The 27,992-nt window shown below is 44.1% G+C and overlaps 1 protein-coding gene across 2 annotated transcripts in view; it reads right to left on the bottom strand.

Annotated features, from left to right (window-relative positions):
• Nucleotides 1-5,678: 5,678 nt before the first annotated feature.
• Nucleotides 5,679-27,992, bottom strand: part of CORO2B (coronin 2B) — a 181,298-nt gene continuing 158,984 nt past the window's right edge. For both annotated transcript variants that reach the window (XM_030189810.1, XM_030189811.1), the window contains 6 exons: nt 27,671-27,775; nt 27,397-27,493; nt 23,874-23,986; nt 14,950-15,040; nt 9,935-10,074; nt 5,679-7,930 (listed from right to left, as the gene is read on the bottom strand). In XM_030189810.1, the coding sequence (XP_030045670.1) occupies nt 7,799-7,930; nt 9,935-10,074; nt 14,950-15,040; nt 23,874-23,986; nt 27,397-27,493; nt 27,671-27,775 (678 nt within the window). In that variant the 3' untranslated portion in view covers nt 5,679-7,798. The remainder of the gene's footprint in view (nt 7,931-9,934; nt 10,075-14,949; nt 15,041-23,873; nt 23,987-27,396; nt 27,494-27,670; nt 27,776-27,992) is intronic.

Here is a 27,992-nt window from a genome sequence, read left to right as displayed (position 1 = left end):
TCAGGATAAAGGGACTTGGCAGATACATGGATTCAAAGTAATCAATGGCACATTACTGAGACTTCTTTCTTTTTTGATGTACTTTGTTTACCTACCACCCCTCCTCCCACCTCCCCTACCACTTCAACTCCTCCTATTCTGTACCTCTCAGATATTAATTTGTTCCAGGAGGGGAAACCATTTCAGATTAAATACGATGCACCCCATGCTGTTTTATATGTGGAGTGGAGGAGTGGCCTAGTGGTTAGGGTGGTGGACTTTGGTCCTGAGGAACTGAGTTTGATTCCCAGCACAGGCAGCTCCTTGTGACTCTGGGCAAGTCACTTAACCCTCCATTGCCCCATGTAAGCCGCATTGAGCCTGTCATGAGTGGGAAAGCGCAGGGTACAAATGTAACAAAAATAAAATAGATACTATTGGAGATTCTACATGGAATGTTGCTATTCCACTAGCAACATTCCATGTAGAAGGCTGCGCAGGCTTCTGTTTCTGTGAGTCTGACGTCCTGCACGTACGTGCAGGACGTCAGACTCACAGAAGCAGAAGCCTGTGCGGCCACATTGGTGATCTGCAAGGGCCGACTTCTACATGGAATGTTACTAGTGGAATAGCAACATTCCATGTAGAATCTCAAATAGTAGCAACAGTGGAGGAGTGGCCTAGTGGTTAGGGTGGTGGACTTTGGTCCTGAGGAACTGAGTTTGATTCCCAGCACAGGCCGCTCCTTGTGACTCTGGGCAAGTCACTTAACCCTCCATTGCCCTATTAAGCCGCATTGAGCCTGTCATGAGTGGGAAAGCGCGGGGTACAAATGTAACATAAATAAATAAATAAAAATATATGATGTAGAATACCACTTTCTTACTTGGCATCTGTTTCCTAAAATATTTCTAGTCACGACCAAATATCCAAACTGCTTGTTGCCAGCCACATACATATGCTTAATACGTGGTTGGATATGCAGTCAGTCACACCCCCAGCCAATCCCTCTAGATACAAGCAGGAATTATTGGACACCATTTTAGGGGGCACAGGAACTGCACTGGGAGCCCTTAATACAATTGATATAGAGGTGCTCCGGAATAAGATGGGATCCACAGCTCAACATGCTTCTGAAGGGTTTACTTCACAAGATATTATTAATGAGGCTTCAGCTAAACTATCTAATGTAATTGTAGATACCTTTGCTCTTATATCCCCCATTATAGAGCAGAAAATTGTGACTTTAGCACATGAAGAATACAGGCTGGGAAAGAATATTTCATGGGCTATGGCCTGTGATCAAATACAGATCGAGCTTATTACTATCTTAAAGGAAATTCTGATCACGTCTAAGTTAGGCCACTGGCCACCATCTCTTGTTCAGATGGCTAGCACCAAATTACCAGAATTTGCTATAGCTCACCTTGATTGGTGGACGGTTAGTGTTCCAATCTGTTCACAACAAGGATGCTCTATCTGTACTTTGGTCCCATGGTCAGGACAACATACAGTTATTTACCCGGTAGTTAATATTGGTGTGCAAGTTAATAATGTGATAATGTATCCTTTGGACCATCTCGCATGGGTGCAGCCCCTGGATAATAAGTGCCCATCATTCAAACCAATGGGCCCTAGCCTGTGCCAGCAGACGCCCTTTCATTTTCAGTGTGAACCTCATCAGTTTAAAGAGAGTGACAGCTCCTGCTGGAACAATTCATCCTCCTGTGCTCTGACTGCCGAACTTTTGTATTCACCCACTGTCTCACATAGGTTGTACTACCTTGGAGCTGGACACTTTTGTTTTAATCTGTTCTTCCTCAAAATATTTCTTTTTCCATTGCTCCCCAATTACATGACATCCGCCTCCCTAAGAACTCTTTGCTCTACAGTTCGAACTATGTACAGAACAATACTTGGTGCAGTCATAAACCGCTGGTCTCCATCACCATTAATGAGACAACATATTCTACACCTCTGGTTACCAATGACTTTCTTGACATTCCAGATTTTATTCCATACACTGTACATCCACTCCCTCTGGGCATGGGAGAAGAGACTTTACACAAACTACTGAACTTTACTGAACTCTATGCCTATATGGACCATCTGAAAACAACCTCCACAGAAGTGATTCATACCATCACCTATGAGAATCGACAAATTAGACAAACTGTTCAAAATTTGCTACAAGACTCCCATGTCTCAGCATGGGAATTATTCTTTAGATATTCACCTACAGCTGATCATGTCTTTAATGTTTTAATTCACCCTATCATTATTGTACCTGGTGTACAAGTATTGCTATGCCTTGTTATGATTTTCATGTGCTGTAAACGTAGACATATGTACAACTCTGTGCAAAGTTTAACCTATAAAATACCCTCACCCCTATAAGGCAGCCATACACACAAACACATCTGAATTTTTCCTTCTCATCTGAATTTTTTTAACTACTTTCTTCCCAGCATTTACACTCTAGTCTGGCAGGTTAATTTGGGCTTTTTATACTGAGCATCCTGGTACCTGTAGGCAACCTCCAAAATGCCTGCATCCCATATGCACTATCCATTCTCCAAGACGGGTAAGAGGTGGCATATTGGGTTATCCCCACCCACTAGTGACTGCCCAACCTAAGGCATGAGGCTCGTACTTATAAGGCATAAGGGGTCTTAAACATCTCACTATGGTGGAGACAGTGGCGTACCAAGTGGGGGCGGTCCGCCCCGGGTGCATGCCGCTGCGGAGTGCCGCGGCACGCGTCTGCTCCTCCGAGTTTGCTAAGCTTCGTTCGCTGCAGCTCCTTCTGCCCCGGAACAGGTTACTTCCTGTTCCGGGGCAGAGGGAGCTGCAGCGAACGAAGTTTAGCGAACTCGGAGGAGCAGGCACGCGCCACGGCACCCCCCCCCCCCAGTGGCGTGCAACCGGGGGGGGGTCATTTTGCTGGAGGGGGGGAGGTGTCATCTAGCGGGGGTGGGCGCGCTGCACCCGGGGGGGGGGGGACGTATCGGTGCTCCACCCCGGGTGCCATCCAGGCCAGGAAAGCCACTGGGTGGAGATACAAATAAGCAGGACAGTGGACCTGCTAGAACTAGCAGGAGCAATATAACTGGAGGTATGGGAACATGAACAGTCGTCACTACAGTGACAGATCAGGTATCCAGGTTTGCTTCCATCTTGCCTCCAGGCACACAAAAAAAAGCGGTGGAGATGTCAGGATGGCTGCATATCAGGATTGATTGATGAAACCAGCTTCTGACTTCTGAGAACTCCCCCCTCCCTCAGGAATCACTAAGGATGGCAAATGGAGACAAAAGGTACCCAGCTGCCTGCTAGCCCTGTGTTTTCTTAATTACCCCTGATTAACATACCTTTTGTCCTATCTGGGAGCAGGGCTCTCTAAGAACAAAGAAAGCCAGGCAGATAGGCTCCAGAACTAGGGACTTCAAAGAGTAAAATCTGTGAAAATGGTCACCTTGACTTCAGGAATGTAAAATGGAGTTTGTAAAGGAAAGAGCTGACAAACAAAGACTGGGAAGAAAGGAAGTTGTTTGATTTTTTCTCTGTTCCTGTTATATTATATATATATATATCAGAAGCACATGGCTCTGCTCAGCTCCTTTTTCTTTCTTTCTCTGCACACCACCATCTTGAGCCCCAGAGCACAGGGCTCTGGGCTGGCAGTTCTTCTTTCTTTCTTTCTCTGCACGCCACCATCTTGAGCCCCAGAGCACAGGGCTCTGCTCTCGCTTTTCTTTCTCTTCTCCCCCCTTCATCTCCAGCTCTACCCCAAAGCGTCTCTCTTCCTCTGAACACCACTATCCTTTCTTTCTCTTATTGATTCCCATCAAAACACACACACCGATACAGCATTGTCATACCTGTACTAAGTGCTGTGAGTCTATATATGTACATACAATATACTTTCTATATATATCCAAACCTGTGTGGATTGTGTATTCTTTGGGAACCCACTGCCTCTGTGAACTGGACCTGGGACCATCTCTAGAAAATGACTGCTGACAATTGGATGTTCTGCACATTCTGATTTCATCAATGTTTTGAAAAATTAATAACATGCATTGCAAACAACAAAGGGACCTCACTGTATGTGACCCTACCTATGCATGGTGCTTGCACGAGTAGTGCTGTGATCCTGGGAGCAATGCTTCACACTCACCTTGCCAGGGTGCCTTTGATGGATCTCCATGCCCTCATGGAGACGACGTGGTTGGGGGGGGGGGTGGTGGTAGTGCTTACAAATTGCATGTTTTGCATACTGTATTTCCGATTGGTGGAGACGTTCATCTCCAAACATCTATAACATTTGCAGTGTGTCCTCTTTCTAAATGTTTTTTTCCCCTGTATTTTCCAGATATCGAAAAACGACTTGTGTTATTAGATGATGAAAAAGTGTCTGATGGGGTGAGCTGGGGCTTCTTGTGGGGAACCTTCTAAATGGGTTAAGGTTATATAGAAGACATCTCAGGTACTGTATGTATCAAGATGAAGGGGGAGGGGGGGTTGCAGTGATTTAGCTTTACTGAGAGACTAGACAAGGACACCCTTTATCGTTGCAAATTTGTTTTTATTAACTTTTTGCAAAGCATCATCAAACATTGCAACAGTTGCAAATAATGCACTATGACTCTTCAGTGCATGGTAATTGCAGGTAACATACTCCAACAGTCAGAAGCATACTGAGCCCCTGGCCTCTAAAATCTGAAATGGACATAGGAGAAGAGAGTTATAAAATATCCCTCTTCAGTGATGGTGTCATCTCGAGTTCAACTGGTGGTAATATAATTCTGCCTCTTCTTATGCATGACCTAAAACATTTTGGGGAGGTCTCTGGATTCAAGGTAATATGGTAAAATCAGAGCTAATGAATCTTACCATTTTTAGGGCAATGGTGGAAAGATTGCAACCCAATTTTCCATTTTTAATGGACAAGGGGGAGTGTTTGAAATGTTTGGGGATAGTTGCATACCCTAGTAGGGCACAACTGATATGGCTGAATTATGATTCATTAGTGTGAGGATTGGCTAAAGATTTAGCAGCGTGGTCTAGGTTAAGCCTTTCTTTGCGAAGTTACTTTATCTGTTCCTGACACTTCCAATCGTGCTGCCTGGATCTTTGGTTAAATCATTAGAATGACAGATTTTTGGCTGGGCTGCTAGGAGGATATTATTCCAGGCTAAAAGGAAGGGAGAATGCCAAATATCAGACCGTTATGCTGCAGCCCAATTAAGGGCTTTTGTCTCATGCATATACTTTAACAGTTTTTGCTTCTGTTTCATCTAGAATGTAAACTGCACTGAACCCTGAAAAGGGGAGATTAGCAGTATACAAGAACTGATTTGAATTGAACGGCTGGTACTGAGTCATGTTGGCAAGAGTTGAGCAATGATCTCTGAAAAGCAAATCATTACACTATCTGTCTTGGCTCCCCAGAGAGAGCAGCAAAGTGGTAAACCCCTAAATTTCCCAGGATGTGGAAGACATAAGTACTGGCTGTTGGAAGGGAATACCTACTGTCTATTTACACAGACATGATATGATGAGTTCCTGCCTGGGATGATGAGAGGGGCACTTTTGCACATTGGGAGAAAATAACCCTGTGCTCTGCTATTGAGATAGACATGGGGGGAAGCCACTGTTTGTCCCGGGATTGGTAGCATGGAATGTTGCTACTATTGGCCACTGTTGGAAGCAGGATACTGGGCTAGATGGACCATTGGTCTGACCCAGTATGGCTACTCTTATGTTCTCTGCGTGTATGCTTTGGATGACTCGTTGGATTCGCTTTTGTCTAGTGAGTGTTCTAAAATGGACCCTGTTCTGTTTGCACTATGAAATACTAACTGTATATTTTCTGTTCTTTTTGCAGACATACTTGACATCTGGACCTTAACACAGTTTTTATGAAACGTTGGCCCGGGGGCAAGTCATCATTTTTCTGACATCCAACTGAAGTTGTCTCTGAGCTTTAGAGCTCTAAGATAAGTTGCTCTATCAAATTCTATTAATTCTTATAAAAATTTTAAAAATTAATTTTGAGTACTTTTGAGCACTACTGAGCATCGGACATCGAGCTCTTAGAAGGTTTCTGCCAATGATGAAGACCTGATCTGTTTAGATCACTACCGCTCTTTGCAACCCAGCAGGGTTTGAGCGTCTTTGAGGCTTTTCCTTCCTTTAACTTTATTTTTGATGGTATTTCTTAGTTATTTTTGTGGACTGCCCCCACCTCAGTTTCTGTAGTATATTCTTATATTCTTTGGGCCAACTCATAAAGAGAAGGGAGGCTTTGAGTGAACATTATCATTTGGGGCCTATTGGTTTTTATCCTTATCTAAAACTGAGGCACCGGTTAAAAAGGAAAGTCCTTATGAAAGAATGGACAGAACCAAAGTCTGATTTTGAGATGTTTTCAGCTAATCTCCTTGAGGGGAATCATCTCAAAGACACATGTGTTATTAAATGTATTCCCTAGAAGGCAAAGACAGACATATAGAAAAGTGGGAGTGGGATCTGGGGAAGAACTTGAAGAGAAGAAGTGGAAGGAAAATTTTCAGGTCCACACAAGACTGTATCTCTGCCAGTCTGGTCAAAAATGGGGTTAAGATGATCTACAGATCATATATGGTGCCTACTAGGATACGCATGTTATTCCCAAAAGTGAATAAGCAGTGTTGGAGGCAGGGCAGGTTTTAGGGGACCTTTATGCACATATGATGGGCTTGCCCTGATGAGGCAGGATTGGATACAGGTGAGTCCATGGCTACCTGAAGTTCTTGGGATAAGTATACACTTGGAGGCTAGGGTCTAACTTATATTTCCTGGAGAACTTTTGAGGGACCTTGTGAGCATTTTTTCTACACTGTGTCATTGCAGCCTGGCTGGAGACAGCAATACTCTGGAAGTAGAGGTTTCTTCCTCCCTGTGGAAAATTACTACAGAGAGTGTGGAATGTGTATTACTGCTATACTACATAACTCCTTGAACCACTCTGAGAAAATGTGGAGTCCTTATATCAGTCTGGAGCACAACCATAAGCTGGGAGTTAGCTAAGGTTGGAGAGGTAGGTTACCATTAAGGAGGTGGGGGGGGGGGGGGGGGGGGGGTTATCTAATCAGAGCATTTTAAAGTTCAGCTTTTGTTTATACTCTTAATAATACTATATACTTGAATCAGCAGTTTATTAATAAAATATGAATTTCAAATTATACCGTAGCACGCACACACACACACACACACACGCACACACATTTATTTCTGCAGGGTCAGGTGCTACGGCAAGAATATGATTACCATTACATTGTAGCACTGACTCCAACCGCAAGGACACAGTTCCAGTTATGTTGCAACACCCACGCACACCTACAGCATGAGAGGTGTTCCTGCAGCATTAGGTATGAAAGCGAGGACATGATTCCAGGTACTCTTCAGCATATACACTGGGGGGTCCTAGACAATAAGGACAGTTTGTGACAGTGTAGCACACACACATGGGTATTTCTGTGGTGCTGTGTAACAGCAATGACATGGTTCCAGTTACTTTGTAGCACACATACAGGTATTCCAGTTGTGATCGTTGAAATCTTGAGGATATTTCCCAGTACAGTGAGGCTCATACAAACTGGGATTCTTGCAGCACTGGGTGTGACAGTAAGGACATGGTTCCAAGTTAGAAGACTGCTATGTTTTGAGTCAGCAGACACAGGGGTACATTAATGAGTGATTGAAAAGAATGGGTGTTATGGGCATGCACAGGAATACATTTAGAGAGCAACTGGGGAAAGGGGGTCCCTGCTGCTTATTTAGGCTTTGAGCTGTTGTGCAGATTTTTCAACTCCAACTCCAGCTGCCGGATTTTAACGTCTTTCTGGTTTAGCTCATCTTTCAATCTCCGAATCTCATCCTGCTGCCGGAAAAACATTCGCAGAAGCTAAAAGAGCAAAAAGGAGGAAATGACTGAAGTAATGATGCATGAAAGCAGCTAAGTGACAGTCCTCACATTAACCATATAACTAGCTAAGCATTAAATTTATGTGCAAGTGGGCCACTGCTGCTTATACCATGAGCAAGCACGAGGGCCACTGCTGCTGCCACGAGCAAGCACAAGGGCCACTGCTGCTTACACCAAGAGCAAGCACAAGGGCCACTGCTGCTTACACCAAGAGCAAGCACAAGGGCCACTGCTGCTTACACCAAGAGCAAGCACGAGGGCCACTGCTGCTGCTTACACCAAGAGCAAGCACAAGAGCCACTGCTGCTTACACCAAGAGCAAGCACAAGGGCCACTGTTGCTGCCACCAAGAGCAAGCACAAGGGCCACTTCCTCTTACACAAGCACAAGGGCCACTGCTGCTGAACGAGCAAGCACAAGGGCCACTGCTGCTTACACCAAGAGCAAGCAGAAGGGCTACTTACACCACAAGCAAGCACAAGGTCCACTGCTGCTGAACGAGCAAACACATGGGTCGCTGCTGCTGCCACAAGCAAGCACAAAGCCTCTGCTGTTGCCACCAAGAGCAAGCACAAGGACCACTGCTACTTACACAACAAGCAAGCACAAGAGCCACTGCTGCTTACACAACAAGCAAGCACAGGGGCCACTGCTGCTTACACAACAAACAAGCACAGGGGCCACTGCTGCTTACACAACAAACAAGCACAAGGTCCACTGCTGCTGAACGAGCAAACACATGGGTCGCTGCTGCTGCCACAAGCAAGCACAAAGCCTCTGCTGTTGCCACCAAGAGCAAGCACAAGGACCACTGCTACTTACACAACAAGCAAGCACAAGAGCCACTGCTGCTTACACAACAAGCAAGCACAGGGGCCACTGCTGCTTACACAACAAACAAGCACAGGGACCACTGCTGCTTACACCATGAGCAAGCACAAGGTCCACTGTTGCTGAATGAGCAAACACAAGGGCCACTGCTGCTGCCACAAGCAAGCACAAGGCCTCTGCTGTTGTCACCAAGAGCAAGCACAAGGACCACTGCTACTTACACAACAAGCAAGCACAAGAGCCACTGCTGCTTACACAACAAGCAAGCACAGGGACCACTGCTGCTTACACCATGAGCAAGCACAAGGTCCACTGTTGCTGAATGAGCAAACACAAGGGCCACTGCTGCTGCCACAAGCAAGCACAAGGCCTCTGCTGTTGTCACCAACAGCAAGCACAAGGCCCACTACTGCTTACACCACGAGCAAGCACAAGGGCCACTGCAAATACTACGAAGAAGCACAAGTGTCACTACTGCTGCCATTCACAAGCAGAAGGGCCACTGATACACCACGAGGAAGCACAACACTTATATACATGTTCTCTCCAGACTTCCACCTCCTGATTGAGCACCTAGTATCTGTAAGAGAGCTGAGCTGGGCACGGTCAACACTGCACCTCTTACCACTTATGAACTGAAATCTTCAAGGAAAGCGGTGATACACCAGATCCCTCCAAGCCTGCCCTGAATCTCCTGCACCTTACAGCACACATCAAATATCTACCACTACTTTCTGTGGTACCACAATCAAAATCCAGGTGAACATACTGAACATGGCACAAGAGTGTGGCAGCAGAACATGTGGAGCTGAAGCAGGGCTGTGGAGTAAGGGAAATCTTCCTGCAAAAGGAAAACCAGAAGCAGCTGTTCTTTGAACTGAAAGAAAAGTCACAATTACATGGATTCTACTGCAGGAGAGTTCAAGCAGCTCACGGCAGGTGTAAACCTTAAAGCCTCTGTTAGGAAGAGCTGGACGTTCTGATGTCCCTCATTCAACCTAAGGGCCAAGATTATGCAAAATTCAGGGTCAGGACGGAGGGTCACCCCTGCACTCCAAGCCAACCTCAGTATCTCAAGATGCTCTGTCACCAGCCCAGTTCATGGATTATTTGGGACTGATATGGTAAGAAACGGAGGAATCGTATCTTTACCTCATTCTCTGTTCTTGGTGGAACATTTTCAAGCAGATCGATTCCATTCACCAGGACACGCTTCTTCTCTTTCATTGGGGCCTTATAAATCACCTTTGATGTCCTCTTGTAGCCTTCCTTCAGCGACATGAGAACAGGATCTAGGATAGAAAATAATTTTGTGAATGGAGACACAACACAAGCTATTCTCACACAAACAAATACCCACACAAGTACCCAAACATACATCTATACAGACACACATGTACTAAAACACATACACACACCCCTAAATGCAGACACATACACACCACAAAGACATATACACATGCACACACATGAATACATGCACACACATATGCAGACACATACATGCACACCACACACAGAGACACATATGCAAAGACCTGAATGAACATTACCTGACTCTTCCTCCCTCTCCCTCTCTAAGACCCCCTAATCCAACCTACCATACGTACATGTACTTCATCCCACCACAATATCACTTTGTATTATTCAAACCATGTATTTGTTCATACCGGAATCTTCTATCTCCATTAACGGTAATATGTAAGCCACATTGAGCTTGCAAATAGGTGGGAAAATGTGGGATACAAATGTAACAAATAAATAAATAGACACACAGATACAAACCACACACACACACACATACTGCAGACAGACCACACGTACACAGACACATACCGCAAAGACACACACCACATACACACATAGACACACACACAAACATGCACAGACACACCACACAGAGACACAGACATACACACCACACAGAGATGCACAGACACACCACACAGAGACACATACACACACACCACACACATACACACACACCACACAGAGATGCACAGACACACACCACACAGAAACGCACACCACACACACAAACATACAGTCACAGATACACACACATGCACAGACACACACATACACACACACACACACCAAACAGAGACACAGACATGCACACCACACATACAGATATACCACACACATGCAGACACACACCACACATACATGCCACGCACACACAAGCAGACATATACCCATGCACAAACACCATACATACACAGACATGCACAGACACACACAACACACACATATACACATCACAAACAGACACACACACATGCAGACACACACCACATACACACATACATGACACACACACATGCAGACACACACCAAACACACATGACACACACCAAACACAGACACACACATGCACACACACCACACACCATACACACAGACACAAATGTACAGACACACATAAGTACATAAGTACATAAGTAGTGCCATACTGGGAAAGACCAAAGGTCCATCTAGCCCAGCATCCTGTCACCGACAGTGGCCAATCCAGGTCAAGGGCACCTGGCACGCTCCCCAAACGTAAAAACATTCCAGACAAGTTATACCTAAAAATGCGGAATTTTTCCAAGTCCATTTAATAGCGGTCTATGGACTTGTCCTTTAGGAATCTATCTAACCCCTTTTTAAACTCCGTCAAGCTAACCGCCCGTACCACGTTCTCCGGCAACGAATTCCAGAGTCTAATTACACGTTGGGTGAAGAAAAATTTTCTCCGATTCGTTTTAAATTTACCACACTGTAGCTTCAACTCATGCCCTCTAGTCCTAGTATTTTTGGATAGCGTGAACAGTCGCTTCACATCCACCCGATCCATTCCACTCATTATTTTATACACTTCTATCATATCTCCCCTCAGCCGTCTCTTCTCCAAGCTGAAAAGCCCTAGCCTTCTCAGCCTCTCTTCATAGGAAAGTCGTCCCATCCCCACTATCATTTTCGTCGCCCTTCGCTGTACCTTTTCCAATTCTACTATATCTTTTTTGAGATACGGAGACCAGTACTGAACACAATACTCCAGGTGCGGTCGCACCATGGAGCGATACAACGGCATTATAACATCCGCACACCTGGACTCCATACCCTTCCTAATAACACCCAACATTCTATTCGCTTTCCTAGCCGCAGCAGCACACTGAGCAGAAGGTTTCAGCGTATCATCGACGACGACACCCAGATCCCTTTCTTGATCCGTAACTCCTAACGCGGAACCTTGCAAGACGTAGCTATAATTCGGGTTCCTCTTACCCACATGCATCACTTTGCACTTGTCAACATTGAACTTCATCTGCCACTTGCACGCCCATTCTCCCAGTCTCGCAAGGTCCTCTTGTAATCGTTCACATTCCTCCTGCGACTTGACGACCCTGAATAATTTTGTGTCATCGGCGAATTTAATTACCTCACTAGTTATTCCCATCTCTAGGTCATTTATAAATACATTAAAAAGCAACGGACCCAGCACAGACCCCTGCGGGACCCCACTAACTACCCTCCTCCACTGAGAATACTGGCCACGCAATCCTACTCTCTGCTTCCTATCTTTCAACCAGTTCTTAATCCATAATAATACCCTACCTCCGATTCCATGACTCTGCAATTTCTTCACCACACAGAGACACACGCAGACATGCACCCATGCATAAACACCATATATACACAAACATGCAGACACACATATACACGCCACGCACACAGACACACACACACACATGCAGACACATATCAAACACACACACATCACATACACATGCACAGACACACACCACACAGACATGCACACCATACACAGACACAAACGTACAGACACACACACACACCACACACATGCACAGATACACACCATATACCACACAGATATACATGTCACACACACACATCCATGCACAAACACCATACATACAGACATGCACAGACACACACATTCAGACACACACACAGACACACACCAAACACACACACATGCACACACCAAACACACAGACACACACCACACATGCATAGACACACACCACGCAGAGATACACATACACAGACACAAATACACACACATGCACAGACACACAAACACAACCACACATACACAAACATGCAGACACACATATACACACCACGCACAGACACACACACATGCAGACATATGAAACATATACACGCCATGCACACAGACACACACACATGCAGACACATATGAAACACACACACATCACATACACAGACACACACCACACACCCAAACACATATGCATAGACACATATCACACAGACATGCACACCATACACAGACACAAACGTACACACACACCACACACATGCACAGATACACACTATACACACAAACAACACACAAAGACGCACAGACATGCACACCACACATACAGATATACCACACAGATATACATGTCACACACACACATGCAGACATACATCCATGCACAAACACCATACATACAGACATGCACAGACACACACATACACGCTACGCACACAGACACACACACATGCACAGACACACCACACACACATACCACACACACACATGCACACACCAAAAACACACACACACATGCATGCACACACCAAACACACAGACACGCACACACATACACACACACCATGCAGAGATACACATACACACACTGACACAAATACACACACATGCACAGACACACAAACATACACATACACAACCACACATGTGCAGACACACACCACATACACACACACACAAACACAACCACACATCACAGAGATGCACACATACACAAATACACACATGCACAGACACACCACACACATATGCAAAAACCACACACATATACACACATACCACATATGTACACACATGCACATACACACACCACACATGCACACATAAAACACGCACACATACCACACACATGCACATATACCACACACATGCACACATAAAACACACACACATACCACACACATGCACAAGCCACACACAAAGATAAATGCACACACACACACACACACATGTAACACATACACACGCACGCAGATACACAAGGGACGCTGGATGTTGAAGAGTCTTGTGAACCTACAGAATATTAAGGCCTCAGGCTAATCTTTACACTGTAATTGCTCTGATCATTGCCTTTACAAAGCAGCAGCTCTCATCTGCAGCAAGTCAGGTTCTCTGCAGCACCCTCTCTCTCTCCCCACCCCCCTCCCCAATCAGCATGGGAAAGGTATTTCATGCAAATCTCAAATTATTCAGTACTACTTTAACCACCTATGGTGCTTTGGGCAAATTTTTGTGGATAGGCCCCTTCAGTCTAACAGCGATGTTTTCCCTCATCTCCCCCTCCCCTTACCCCTCTACAAGTGAAAAGAAAAGCAGCATAAAGGTGCAGACCCACTGTGTAATCCATCTGCCAGTGGTTCTGCCCGTTCTGATCTGACTTCCTATTTTTGAAGGGCTGGACCAACAGAGCCATCAGCAGCACAGTCTAACAGTGAGTCTGCATCTGCATGTCGCTTTTCTTTCTGCCAGGAAGCAGCAGGGTTGGCAGGATAAGGAAGCTGCTGCACCAGGGTGGACCCTGTGCTCAGGGTCACTTTAATTTATGGGCCCCTCTGTTAAGCTAGACCTGGAGCAGCTGCCCCCTTTGTCCATAGCTAAAAGTGATGCTATAGTTATTCTTCAATACAGCTATGGGTCAGAAGTGCTCGCTGCCTGCTGGTTTCCTTTCCTCACAAATAGAGTGTTTGTTTGTTTGTACATTTCTATCCCACATTATCCCACCTCTTTGCAGGCTCAATGTGGCTTACATTATTCCGTGATGGCGATCGCCATTCCGGAGTGAGTAATACAAAGTAATGTTCTAATAAAGTTCATAAATGTTAGAAGTAAATTATAAAGTAGATTGGATATGCAGTTCATTACAGGCATAAGAGATAAGTTGGTAATGCGTTAATGTTCATAGGTGACAAACTTATAGATACAATCAGGTGTAGAGAATATGGTATCATCTGGTTCTAATCAAGTTTTGATCTTATGTCATTTGTGATGGCTCAATATGATATGTCTTCTCGAACAGGTTGGTCTTTAGTAACTTCCGGAAGGCTAGTAAGTCGTGAATTGTTTTTAAGGGCCTGCAGTACTGATGATCTTTTACCTTTATTGATGCCACTCAGCCATTCCTCGGGGCTGAGAGCTGGCTCTATTCCTGGGGTCATTGGATAAATGTCTTCCTGATATGTATCTGACTGGAAAAGAGAAACTTCTCGTTAGTTGCACCACCACATTAAAACCAAGTTTTACATCTACGTGTTGTTTTTACAAATGATTCATTAGCAGGAGATGGTTCAGAAACATGAAGCAGGTATAGAAATAAAGGCAGAGAGCACTGTATGGCCAACACCTTCCTATAGCCACATAAGAATTCCCAGGACCAGCACCGGGCAGGGTTTCAGCATCTCTTGGCTGTTTGATGCATCTGTCTTTTGCATTAGAGTTTCATAGGCTGAAACAGAGAAAAACATCTGCTTATTTGTACCTTTTAAAATATTCTGTATTTCTGTACCTTTCCCAGAGATCCCAAATGCAGTGGCGTAGGCGGGGGGGGGGGGGGGGGGGCGGTCCGCCACGGGTGCACGCCGCTGGGGGGTGTCGGCTCCGCGCTGGTGCACTGCCCTCTCTGCTCCAGGGGGGGGGGGTGCACTCCAGCGGGAGGAGGGTGCGCCTTGCTGCACCCAGGGGGGGGGGGGGGTGCACAGCGGCGACCCGCCCCGGGTGTCAGCTCCCCTCGCTACAGCTCTGCCCAAATGAGTGAGATTTTTCAGGCCATGTGCTCAGAGTGTAAATCTGTAGATGTGAACTTCGTATTGCTTTGCAAATGAAACTAGTAATACAAAATGATATTTAAGTTTCTCTGATTTTATTTAAGTTGTAGGTTGCCCGTCATGTTCTGCTTGCCCACGTTAACTTTTGCTACATCTCTACGTGGTCTGCCTGCAGTACACTGCAGGGCTGCTGAGAGGGGGGCAGGGGGGACAAAATTCCCCGGGCCGGGGCCAGGCCGCCGGTGCTGCAGTTCCCGGTCTCACCTGCCTGCCTCCTCGGCTCTGGGCCCGCTGCATTCGAAGCGGCAGTCACAGATCGCCTCCCTTCAGGCCTTTCCTCCCTGTGTCCCGCCCTCGCAGAAACCGGAAGTTACATCAGACGAGGGCAGGACACAGGGAGGAAAGGCCCGAAGGGAGGCGATCTGCGACTGCCGCCTTGAATGCAGGAGGGCCCGGTGCCGTGGAGACAGGCAAGTGAGACCGCGGACTGCAGCGGCAGGGGGAGCGACGGGGGGGGGGGGGGGGCGGGGGTGGGGCGGCCTTGCCCCGGGCCCGGCCTAGTCTCTCGGCGGCCCTGGTACACTGGTGTGTGACCTTCTATGTACTGCTCCCTGTGCCAGGAGAACCAAGTGGCAATTTCCTGTCTTTGCAAGGTGGCACTAAACACAATCACAGCCCACATCTGCAGCTTGTTAAAATAACATGCTTTGCATATCCAAGACATAATCAATGCCAACTCTCTCCAGAGGGCTTACCCTGCCCCTCAGCTCTGGTACCCTTTCTTCTCTCTTCCTGCTGCATTTGTCCCTTTCTGTGGCTGTCAGCACTGGAACAATCCCTGCTTCAGGCCTCTGTCCAGCTCCCAGATGTGTGAGAAGGGGTCTCTGTGGATGGGGAGTCTTCCAACTACATGTGTCTCAGTATCTCTGCTTTCCACGTTTAGCACAAGATACATTTGTGTTGTGTATGATAAGGCCCTTTCCAAAAAGTTTACAAAGAACTATATTTCGATCATGCTACTTTCTATTTAACACCAACTGTTATCTCCTAATCTACTATCTTCTAATAACGACACATTGTAAGCCACATTGAGCCTGCAAGAGATGGGAAAATGTGGGATACAAATGCAATAAATAAATAAATAAATAAATAAAATAAATGGTGATAAACGGAATCCACTCAAGAAATAAGGCAAGTAGGGATATGCCTGAGGAGTCAGTCCTGGGATCAATTTGGTTCCATGTCTTTGTCATCAACATTGCTGAAGGGCTGAGAGAAAAAAATTTGCCTTTTTTGTGGATAACACAAAGATTTGCAGAGCGGACACACAATGGGAGTTGACAACATGAGAAGTGATCCACACAAAGTTTTAATGCAAAGAAACGTACAGTGATACCTTTTGGGTGCAGAAATCCAAAGGTGTTGTATACTGAGAAGTAATGTCAGGAAGTATTTTTTCACAGAGAGGGTGGTGGATACGTGGAATTCCCTCCCGCGGGAGGTGGTGGAGATGAAAATGGTAACGGAATTCAAACATGCATGGGATAAACACAAAGGAATCTTGTTTAGAAGGAATGGTTCCACGGAATCTTAGTGGAGATTGGGTGGCAACACTGGTAATTGGGACTGAATAGATATGGAGGGGCTGGAGTATAAATTTTAAGGGGCTTCGACGTTAACTTCAGAAATTGTAGTAGAAGAACAGTGATGGACAGAATTCTACGGTCTGTGCCCTGAAAATGGCAAGGACAAATCAAAACTTGGGTATACATATAAAGTATCGCATACCATGTAAAATGCGTTTATCTTGTTGGGCAGACTGGATGGGCCGTACAGTTCTTTATCCTCCGTCATTTATTATGTTACTATGTATACATTAGGAGGAGAGAGGCTGATGTGCACAGAACAGGAGAGGGATCTCAGGGTCATAGTGTCGGATGATCTCAAGGTGGAAAAACAATGCGACAAGGCAGTAGCCAAAGCGAGAGGATGCTAGAATATTTGGAGAAAGGTAAACCAGCAGAAGGGAGGAGGTAGTAATGCCCCTGTATAAGTCATTGGTGAGGCCTTACTTGAACACTGCTTTTAGTTCTGAAGGCCATAAATTGGATGTTCCACATGGTTCTTCTTTATCTGTCCTTTTGTTTAATTTATTTATATTTCCAGTTTGTAAGTTATTAGCAAACTTAGGTATTGGCTGTCGGTTATATGCTGGCAATGTTTATTTTCATTTTTCTGTATCATCAAAGGTCAAAGATGGAGTATGAGCTTGGATGACTACCAACTGTCTCTCTTTGAATGTAGAGAAAATCCAAATCTTGTGGTTCTTGCTTTGATGAGATGGTCCCGCTATCAAGTTTTCAGTATGAGAATGTTTCACTCCCTGTTTTAAATTCAGTTCGAAGCCTAGGAGTCATTTTAGACTCCTCATTCAATCTACAGACTGCTGCTGTTTATTATCCGTGGACAATTTCCGTTTAGTGATGCAGAGTTATGTTATGCTGTATTTGGACTACTGCAATGCTCTCTTCTGTGGTGTTCCTCAGACGTCTTTTAGGGCACTGCAGGTAGTTCAAAATTCTGTGGCTGGAATGATTGGAGGATTGAATAGGATGGATCATATTACCCCACAACTTATGTAACTTCATTAGCTTCCTGTACTTTGGCATATCAAGATTACAATATTACTGTTAGTTTTTAAAGCTTACATAATGATACACCAATAATTATCTCAGAAAGCTTGAAAATTTACTATCTAGAGCCTAAGATCGCAGGGAAAGTGTCTTTTAGATGTTTCCTCATTTCACCTGGTCTGTCTGGAGGAAGATTGTTCGCGAATGTTTTTTATATCTAGACCAACAATGTGTAACGATCTTCCTCTACAACTATGTCAGATAACTTCTTTACTTTAAGAGGCAGCTAAAAACATATTTATTTTGAGAGACATTTTCTGAAAAAGTTAACTGACAAAAGTGGGCAGATAAATAAATGATGTTGATTTGTAGGATGTAATGATTCCGTATTTTATGCAATGATTTTTGTTTAGAGTTATTGTGTTTTTATGTTTTTATGATTTATGTTCTTTTGTAACCTGCTTAAATGGGTCAGATAATGTAGGATAGAAATTTGATAATCTTTATATATAAAAGGCACATCCAATGTTCCAATGAAGCCTCAAGCCAGAAACTTGAGGCGCCAGAGATATCCGGTGTTTGGCCTGCAGTCAGTGTAGCTCCACCCTCGCATCAAAACGCGATGACGTAGAGGGCGGGGCGGGCCTGCAGTCACTGTACCTCCGCCCTCGCATCAAAACGCGATGATGTAGAGGGCAGGGCGGGGAAGGCACAACGCATGAGTTCCACAGATTCTGTGACAGCAGCGGGAGAGCGACGGAGGGAGGGATGTGTGGAAATTGGAAGGGAGGGACGGAGGGGGGGGTCTGTAACTCGGGAGGGAGGGAGGATGGTGGGGGGGGGATTACCTTGCTAGCGCCCATTTCATTTTTATCCGAAACGGGCATTTCTCACTAGTGAGTATATAAATAAAAAATAATAATTTTGCTAAGGATACACAAAGACTTGGAAGCAGTTCAGAGGAAGGCAACCAAAATGGTATGGAGATCTGCTTCAGAACATATGGACTTTTCCTCCCGGAGCTTGTCCAAACCTTTTTTAAACCTAGATAGCTAATTGCTGTTATCACATCCTCCGGTAACAAGTTCCAAAGCCAGTCGTTGAGTGAAAAAAGTTCCTCCTATTTGTTTTAAATGTATTTCCATGTAACTTCATTGAGTGTCCTTTGGTCTTTGTACTTTTTCAAACTGTGAAAAATTGATTCACTTCTACCCATTCTACAACACCTCAGGATTTTGTAGACCTCAATCATACCTTCCCTTAGCCATCTCTTTTCCAAGCTGAAAAGGCCTAACTTCTTTAGCCTTTCCTCATATGGAAGGAATTCCAGCCCCTTTATCATTTTGGTCACGCTTCTTTGAACCTCTTCTAATTCTGCTATATCTTTTTTGAGATACGGCAACCAGAACTGAACGCAATGCTCAAGATACAGTTGCTCCATGAGCGATACACAGACATTATATATTCTTGGTCTTATTTTGCATCCCTCTCCTAATAAGTCCTAGGATCCTGTTTGCTTTTTTGAATGCTGCCACACACTGGGCAGAAGATTTCAGTGTATTATCTGTATCGACATCTAGATCCTTTTCTTGATCGCTGACTCCTAGGGTGGACCTTAGCATCAGGTTAACTATGATTTGGATTATTCTTCCCAATATGCATCATTTTCATTTGTCCACATTACATTTCTTCTGCCATTTGGATGCCCAGTCTTCCAGTATCCTAAGGTCTTCCTGCAATTTTCTACAGTCCACATATGTTTTGACAACTTTGAATAGTTTGGTGTCATCTGCAAATTTAATCACCTCACTTGTTGTTCCGTTTTCCAGATCATTTATAAATATGTTAAATAGCACTGGTCGCAGTACAGATCCCTGTGGCACTCCACTATCCACCCTCCTCCATTGAGAAAAATTGCCATATAACCAATTCCTAATCCACCGAAGGACATTGTCTCCTATCTCATGACTTTTTAATTTTCTCAGAAGTCTCTCGTGAGGAACTTTGTCAAAAGTTTTCTGAAAATCTATATAAACTGCATCAACCAGCTTACCTTTATCCACATCCACATTGAGCCTACAAAGAGGTGGGAAACTGTGGGATACAAATGCAATAAATAATAATTATCTTCAAAGAAATGAAGCAAATTGGTGACGTAAGACTTCCCTTGGCTGAACCCATACTGACTCTGTCCCATTAAACCATATTTGTCTATGGGGCTCATTTTCAAAAGAGAAAAACGTCTTAAAAAGTGGGATAAAGTAGCATTTGGATTTTTCTCTCACAAAAACATCCAAACCAGTATTTTTGAAACCTATTTTTTAGATGTTTTTCTATGCTGTTCATCTGCAGTGCATCTAAATCTCAAGGGGTTGTGTCAGGGGCGAGATTTGGGCGTTCCTAAGACTTAGATGTTTTTCACCCTTAATGGAACAAGACTAAACTAAAACTAAGATGTTTTGATTTAGACCTGTTTTTATAATTAATACAAGTTATAATTCCCAGTTCGACCTCTGGAAAAAAACTCAATCAGTATGAGACCAGAGAAAATTCTTTAGGAGATACCTAAGTGAAGGAATTGACCCAGTGGAACTCAGTACAAAACAAATAATAATTTGTGATATATCTTTTTGATATAGAGGTGTTCTCAGAGTTGTAAACTCACCCAAGCGTGGTTCCACTAGATTAAGTAGCACCTCTGAGGGTGGATAAGCCTCTCGATCATAGAACTCCTCTTAAGGTATTTTTATATAAATTTTTCTTTTAAAACACACCCATGTGCCAATCAAATATTTATAGAGATGTGTCTAATACCTTGTCTAACCTAGAGCCTAAATGAGTCAATTCCTACACTTACTCCAATAAAAACCTCAATGCACATTCAAAATAACATGTGCTTCAATCATATAATTTAGGCACTTAAGGTCTTTTGTAGTCCTGACTTGACATCTTTTTGTAATCCTGAAGAGGTTCCTCGGTAGTTGTAATCCCTAAAGATTCATGCAGATTGCACTACATCCATAAACCATAAGGATAGTCCCATAAAACGTTCCCACTGTTGGACGGTGACGTTTTATGGAACTACCCTCAGAGGTGCTACTTAATCTAGCGGCACCACTCTTGGGTGAGTTTACAACTCTGAGAACACCTCTATTATCAAAAAGATATATCACAAATTATTATTTGTTTTGTACTGAGTTCCACTGGGTCAATTCCTTCACTTAGGTATCTCCTAAAGAATTTTCTCTGGTCTCATGCTTGTTTTCTTTTTATAATTAATAAGGCACAAAAAGGTGCCCCTAAATGACCAATGGAGGGAATCAGGGATAACCCCCCCCCCCCCCAATGATCACTGATCCCCTCCCACCCCACACCCCAAATGTGAATTAAAAAAAATGACTTACCAGCCTCTATGACAGCCTCAAATGTTATAGCCAGGTCTATTACAGCAGCATGCAGGTTCCTGGAGTAGTGTAGTGGATGGTGTAATGCACTATGGAGCAGGGAACATGAGTCCCTATCTCCCTCTACCTCTCACACTTGTGGTGAAAACTGTGACCCCTCCCAAAGTCACCAAAACCCTACTGTACCCACATATAGATGCCACCTTCACCCATAAGGGCTATTGTAGTGGTGCACAGTGGGGGGGGGGGGGGGGGCAGTGGGTTTTGGAGGGCTCAGGGGACAAGATAAGGGAGCAAAAGTGAGATGTATACCTGGGAGCATTTTTATGAAGTGCACAGAAGTGCCCTCTAGGGGTGCCCCATTGCTCTCCTGTGATGTCAGGGGGACCAGTCTACTAAGAATGCCGGTGCCTCTTACATCCCAATGGCTTGATTTTCTACGTTTTTCACTTATTCAGTTGTTTGGGGGGTTTTTTGAAAATTGACCAAAAAACAAAACCTTGTTCGAAACAGTATTTTTAGTATTTTGGGGGGGAAAAAAACCAAGATAGGCGTTTTTCTTTTTTGAAAATGACTTCCTTTCCTATTTGGATCTTAGACGTTTTGTGCAAAACATCCAAAGTCAAACTTAGATGTCATATTGAAAATGCCTCTCCACGTAGTCCATAATTTTATTCTTTATAATAGTTTCCACTATTTTGCCCGGCGCCGATCCAATAGATCTCTATTAATTACTGGAGCAAAGAAATATGACCATGTTACACTGCTATTGAAAGCTCTTCCAAGCAACATATTTGTAGTCACTCCCTCTTTTCGCCATATCACGTATGATACTACCCACAGCTCTATCTTCTCCGTTGTCGGCCCCATTTACCCTCCAAACTAAGATCACACACATCTTTAAAATAATTCCATCTTGAGTAGAGAGATGTGGTAGCCGTGTTAGTTTGCCTACATGGTATTTGCAGACTTTCTTGATCTCCTGGTTTGTTCAGATTTTGATTTTCACATGCCTCAGATGGATTGTAAAGTGTATCCAAGTTGTTCGGGCCTGTTAGGATTGCAGGAAAAGTAAGCCACGGACAGAACTCCCCTTGCAGTGACATACAACCCAGAGCTGGAAAAACTGAGGAAAATCATAAGAGATCTACAACCTATACTCCAGGAGGATGAATTACTGAAAGAGATATTCCCATCCCCACCAGTGCTGGCCTTCAGACAGCCACCCAACTTAAAACACAAGCTAGTGAGAAGCAAGCTCTCAACAGAGACCCAAAAAGAAAAGAATGGCACACATCCTTGCAATATATCCAGCTGCAAACTATGCCAAAACATTTCACAAGACCCCACAGTCATTCACAAAGGAAAAATATTCAACATAAGGGAATCCTTCACATGCTCATCTTCCATATGTCATCCAGTGTAAAAAATGTGACGTAGGGTGCTATATTGGAGAAACAAGTCAGATGCTGAAGAAGAGATTTAATTTACATAGACATCATATGAAAAATACCAGTACTAATAAAGATGTCACGTCTGTGGGGCAGCACTTTACAAAACCAGAACACTGTACTAATGATTTTATGGTGAGAATACTAAAAGGAAACTTTAAAACAATACAGGAACGCAAGACCTTTGAAGTCAAAATGATTAAATATTTTGACACCCACCAGACAGGACTTAAAGATCTGGGTTTTCTAGCCCATTATAAACCATAAAATTTCACTGCTTTGTCACCCTCTGATCACCTGTCCCTCATCCTCTCAGCCCTCTCTGTTTCTCACTTAGCCCACCCCTCCCTCATCCCTTCTGACTGTCACTGAAATACTTTGATGTTTCACTTATATATGTGTTACTTCTTGTGTATACCTTACCTTGATTTGTATCTGCATGCTGTTACTTATCAAAATTTGCTTATTTCTGATCTACTTCAATGTATTCTGAACTTTTTTAGATGGTGGGCCTTGAACTCCAGGCTGGTTTTCCCTAAGGGCCACTTGTTAGCAGGGTTCAGGCTGGCTCCCTCTTTTGGCAAAGTAGCCCTGAATGGGTACAAACTGTACTAGGATGAATTTACCGCTATTTCCTCAAAAAGCCAAGAAAGGCTCCTTGTCTGTCCACCTTCAGACTGCCACAAAAGACATTAGGATACATGGTCTGATCCTAGAACTTATGGATATTGGAATCGGCGCTGGGAGTCCTGTGCCTCTCAATACTTACCCTCCTTGGCACAATCATGGATATTGGTTCAATAAGTCCTTTCAGAGTAATAAGTTTATAAAAACGATAAACTTCACATGCAGACACATCCAGTCCATGTTTTGGCATCACCCCTGGAGAGACAGGCAGCAAAGGACAGACGCAATAGACCATGAGTAATCAGTGCAAATATTCTTAAAAAAAAAAAAAAAGAAGACCCTTCTCCCCCCGCCCCCATTATCCATAATCCGTTTAAAATTTATGAACAAATAAAAGGTCACTCTGAAGAGTTTCAAGTACGGAGCAAACAAAATTCAGCTACAGGGACTAGTCAAAGTGCTGAGGTGGACAGTTTGAAAGGCCCGCCTAGTCGACCCCGTTTATTTTCTGACCCCACTTCATCACTGGTTCCCTGCAGTTCACCACTACTTAGCAATTGTTAGTACCTGGTGATCCTTTCAGGAATCTTGTTTCTGATTTTGCCCCATTGTGTTTCCTGGAGGTTGCTTCATATAACTTCCTCACCCCCCCCCCACCCCACATCACCCTTTTGGTGTTACAAAACTTCCAGGTTTAGTCCCTCTTTATACTGCCTGATACCATGAAGCCACAATCATAAGAACATAAGTATTGCCACACTAGGACAGACCAAAGGTCCATCAAGCCCAGTATCATGTTTCCAACAGTTGCTAATCCAGGTTACAAGTACCTGGCAAGATCCCAAAAAAGTACAATACATTTTATGCTGCTTATCCTAGAAATAAGCAGTGGATTTTCCCCAAGTCCATTTTAATAAAGAGGAAAGGGCCCACTGAACTTTCTCTCTGAGAAGTTCCGAGAGAAGAGGACATTTCTCTGGTAAGTGAACGCTATTTTGCTTTGTGCTTTGGGAACTTAAAGATTGGGGTTTAAAGGAGGAATTGTAGGTTAGTGTTAGGCAAAATAAAAATATAAAAAGCAAATTTTATCAACTAATCTCCACAGTCTTTTCCACTTAGTTTAAAAACTTTGTACCACTGCATTAACAGATAGAATCTAGCAGGCACTGCAGGATCTAGTTTAGTCTTCCCACCCACTCTCCCCAACACCCACCCACCCCTAGGACAACTCTTCATTTATAGTCAGTTATTGTAATTAAGGTAACAAGCAAGGAGTGCTCTTACAGAGTTTTAAATACATTTCATTACCATCTAAGAAGGAAACACTAAATAAATCATACAATATACTATATAAACTAAAAGACACTTTTATATTAGGTTAATATCCTTAATACTGTAGCAAGTTTTAAATTATTGAAAAACTCAAAAACACTAAGATGGAGTCAGCAGTCCAGCAGTGAGAGGGGTGCTATCCAGTCTTTTGTATTGAGTGTCATATGTATGATTATCTCCCAGTTGGAAAGATGTCATATGTGTGTGCCCGATGCAAAGAACTCCTAGCTCTCAGAGAACATGTCCGTTCTCTTGAGGCTAGAGTAGCAGACTTGGTGGAGTTGAGGGAAACAGAGAGGTACATAGAGGAGACCTACAGGGATGTTGTAGAGAAGTCCCACCTCCAGTCTGGTAGCCCCTGTGCTATCTTGGAGGAGGGAGGTCTCCTAGAAGGAGAGCATCACCCTGGTGAAGTAGGAAGTACTCCTGTCGCCAGGACCTGCCCACCAGGGGATGTACTATCCTCTCGCACTGAGGATACGTCTCCAAGTGCTGCCCAGGAGGGAAAGGTTAGGACAGCTGTTGTAGTTGGTGATTCGATCATTAGGCATATAGATAGCTGGGTGTCTGGTGGATGTGAGGATTGCCTGGTGACTTGCCTGCCTGGTGCGAAGGTGACGGACCTCACGCGTCACCTAGATAGGATTTTAGATAGTGCTGGGGAGGAGCCGGCTGTCTTGGTACATGTGGGTACCAATGACATAAGAGAGTGTGGGAGAGAGCTTCTGGAAGCCAAATTTAGGCTCTTAGGTAGAAAGCTCAAATCCAGATCCTCTAGGGTAGCATTTTCTGAAATGTTACCCGTTCCACTCACAGGGCCCAAGAGACAGGCAGAGCTCCAGAGTCTCAATGCGTGGATGAGACGATGGTGCAGGGAGGAGGATTTTAGATTTGTTATAACCTGGGCAACATTCTGGGGAAGGGGGAGCCTATTCCGAAAGGATGGGCTCCACCTTAACCACGGTGGGACCAGGCTGCTGGCATTGGCATTTAAAAAGGAGATAGAGCAGCTTTTAAATTAGAAATGGGGGAAAAGGCCGACAGTCGCTCAAAAGCGCATGGTTCGGGATAAGGTATCTTTCAAAGGTATCACCAAAACAGGGATGTTAGAGTATCCTGATAGTGAGGTTGCAAAAGAGACCGTAGTAGATCAAGTGTCCCTAAATAAAAATCAGACAAAAGATTGCAGATTAATACTGTCAAGTACTAAGCATCATGTAAATAGGAACAACAAACATAGTTTGAAATGTCTATATGCGAATGCCAGGAGCCTAAGAAATAAGATGGGAGAGTTAGAATATATTGCACTAAATGAAAAATTAGATATAGTAGGCATCTCTGAGACCTGGTGGAAGGAGGATAACCAGTGGGACACTGTCATACCGGGGTACAAATTATATCGTAGTGATAGGGTGGATCGAATTGGTGGAGGGGTAGCATTGTATATTAACGAGAGCCTTGAATCAAATAGATTGAAAATTCTGCAGGAAACAAAACACTTCTTGGAATCACTGTGGATTGAAATTCCATGTGTAAAGGGGAAAAGGATTTTGAAAGGAGTGTACTACCATCTGCCTGGCCAGGATGAACAGACGGATGCAGAAATGTTAAAGGAAATTAGGGACACAAACTGGGCAACACAATAACAATGGGTGATTTCAATTACCCCGATATCGACTAAGTAAATGTAACATCGGGGCAAGCTAGGGAGGTAAAATTCCTTTATCTGCCGTCATCTATTAAGTACTATGTTACATTTAAAAAGAACATACAGGGCTCCTTGTACTAAGCCGAGGCAAATGCAACAAAGCCCAAAGGTATTGAATGGGCATTGTTGCATTTGCCGCGCCGGGAATCACTACTGCGGCTTAGTAAAACAGCCCACAATTAAGCTGTGGAACTGATTGCTGGAGGAAGTGTTAACAGCAGTCAGTGTATCTGGATTTTAAAATCGGGTTGGATAAGTTCCTGGAGGAAAAGTCCATAAACTATTAAAGTAGACATAGGGAAAACCAGTACTTATCCTAGCGGTCAGCAGCACAGAATCGGGAATCTGTCAGCTACTTATATCCTGGATTAGTCTCTGTTGGAAACAGGATGCTGGACTGACTCAGTATAGTGACCACTGTGAAGGGCCATGATGTGGCTGATTAGTAAGACTGAGCAGAGCTGAAATCTCCTTCACACACACAAATCTACAACACTACACACAGGACAGCTATGGAAACCAAATGATGATTTTGTTAAACTATATAAATGTGTGAAAATGTGCTCCAGCTCACGTGTCTCTCTTGGTCTTAATATGCCCCAGAGACAAGTAAAGGGTTTCTTACCCAGTCCTTTCTGTGGGGCTGGAGATCGAAACTCCATGAGGTAATTCAGATAAGGCTTTTCTGTTGTGATTTCATAATACCGTATATTTCCATCACCCTGAGGAGGAAAAACAAAACAAGTAAAGGCAGCATTTTTCTCAGTTTATGCTCCTTAGCAGCTAAATGCGGTGTTATCTACTAGGTAGCTCTCTTTGGGGTCGAGACAGGACTCCAAGACGAATGCACTGGGCAAGCTGTGTCGCCAGTGTCCCAACCTGTAAATGAACTGACTTACCTTTCCAGCCAAGTACAACATGTGTGTGTCCACATCATAGAAAGGAAAAAGCATCCCAGAGAGGCCGTCAATCTCCTCCTCCATCAGGGGCATGGACACATCTTCCTGCACAGAAAGCAAGAAGGTTGGTACCAGCAAATACTCTACACTGTTACAGTGAGGCCCCAACATCTGAAGCACAGATCACCAGTGGGCACAAACGATTCACAAGTTACTAGACACCTGCATGCTTCTGGGGGTGACAGTGGTCAAATCACGCAATCATGAACCATCATTTTACAATTTCTATCATGGTAGGTGCTTCACATGTTACTGCACAGAG

This window comes from Microcaecilia unicolor, chromosome 1 (assembly GCF_901765095.1).
Source record: "Microcaecilia unicolor chromosome 1, aMicUni1.1, whole genome shotgun sequence".
NCBI classification, from domain to species: domain Eukaryota; kingdom Metazoa; phylum Chordata; class Amphibia; order Gymnophiona; family Siphonopidae; genus Microcaecilia; species Microcaecilia unicolor.
The sequence above is the reverse complement of the archived record's forward strand: the minus strand, read 5'-3'. Positions and strand labels throughout refer to the sequence as shown.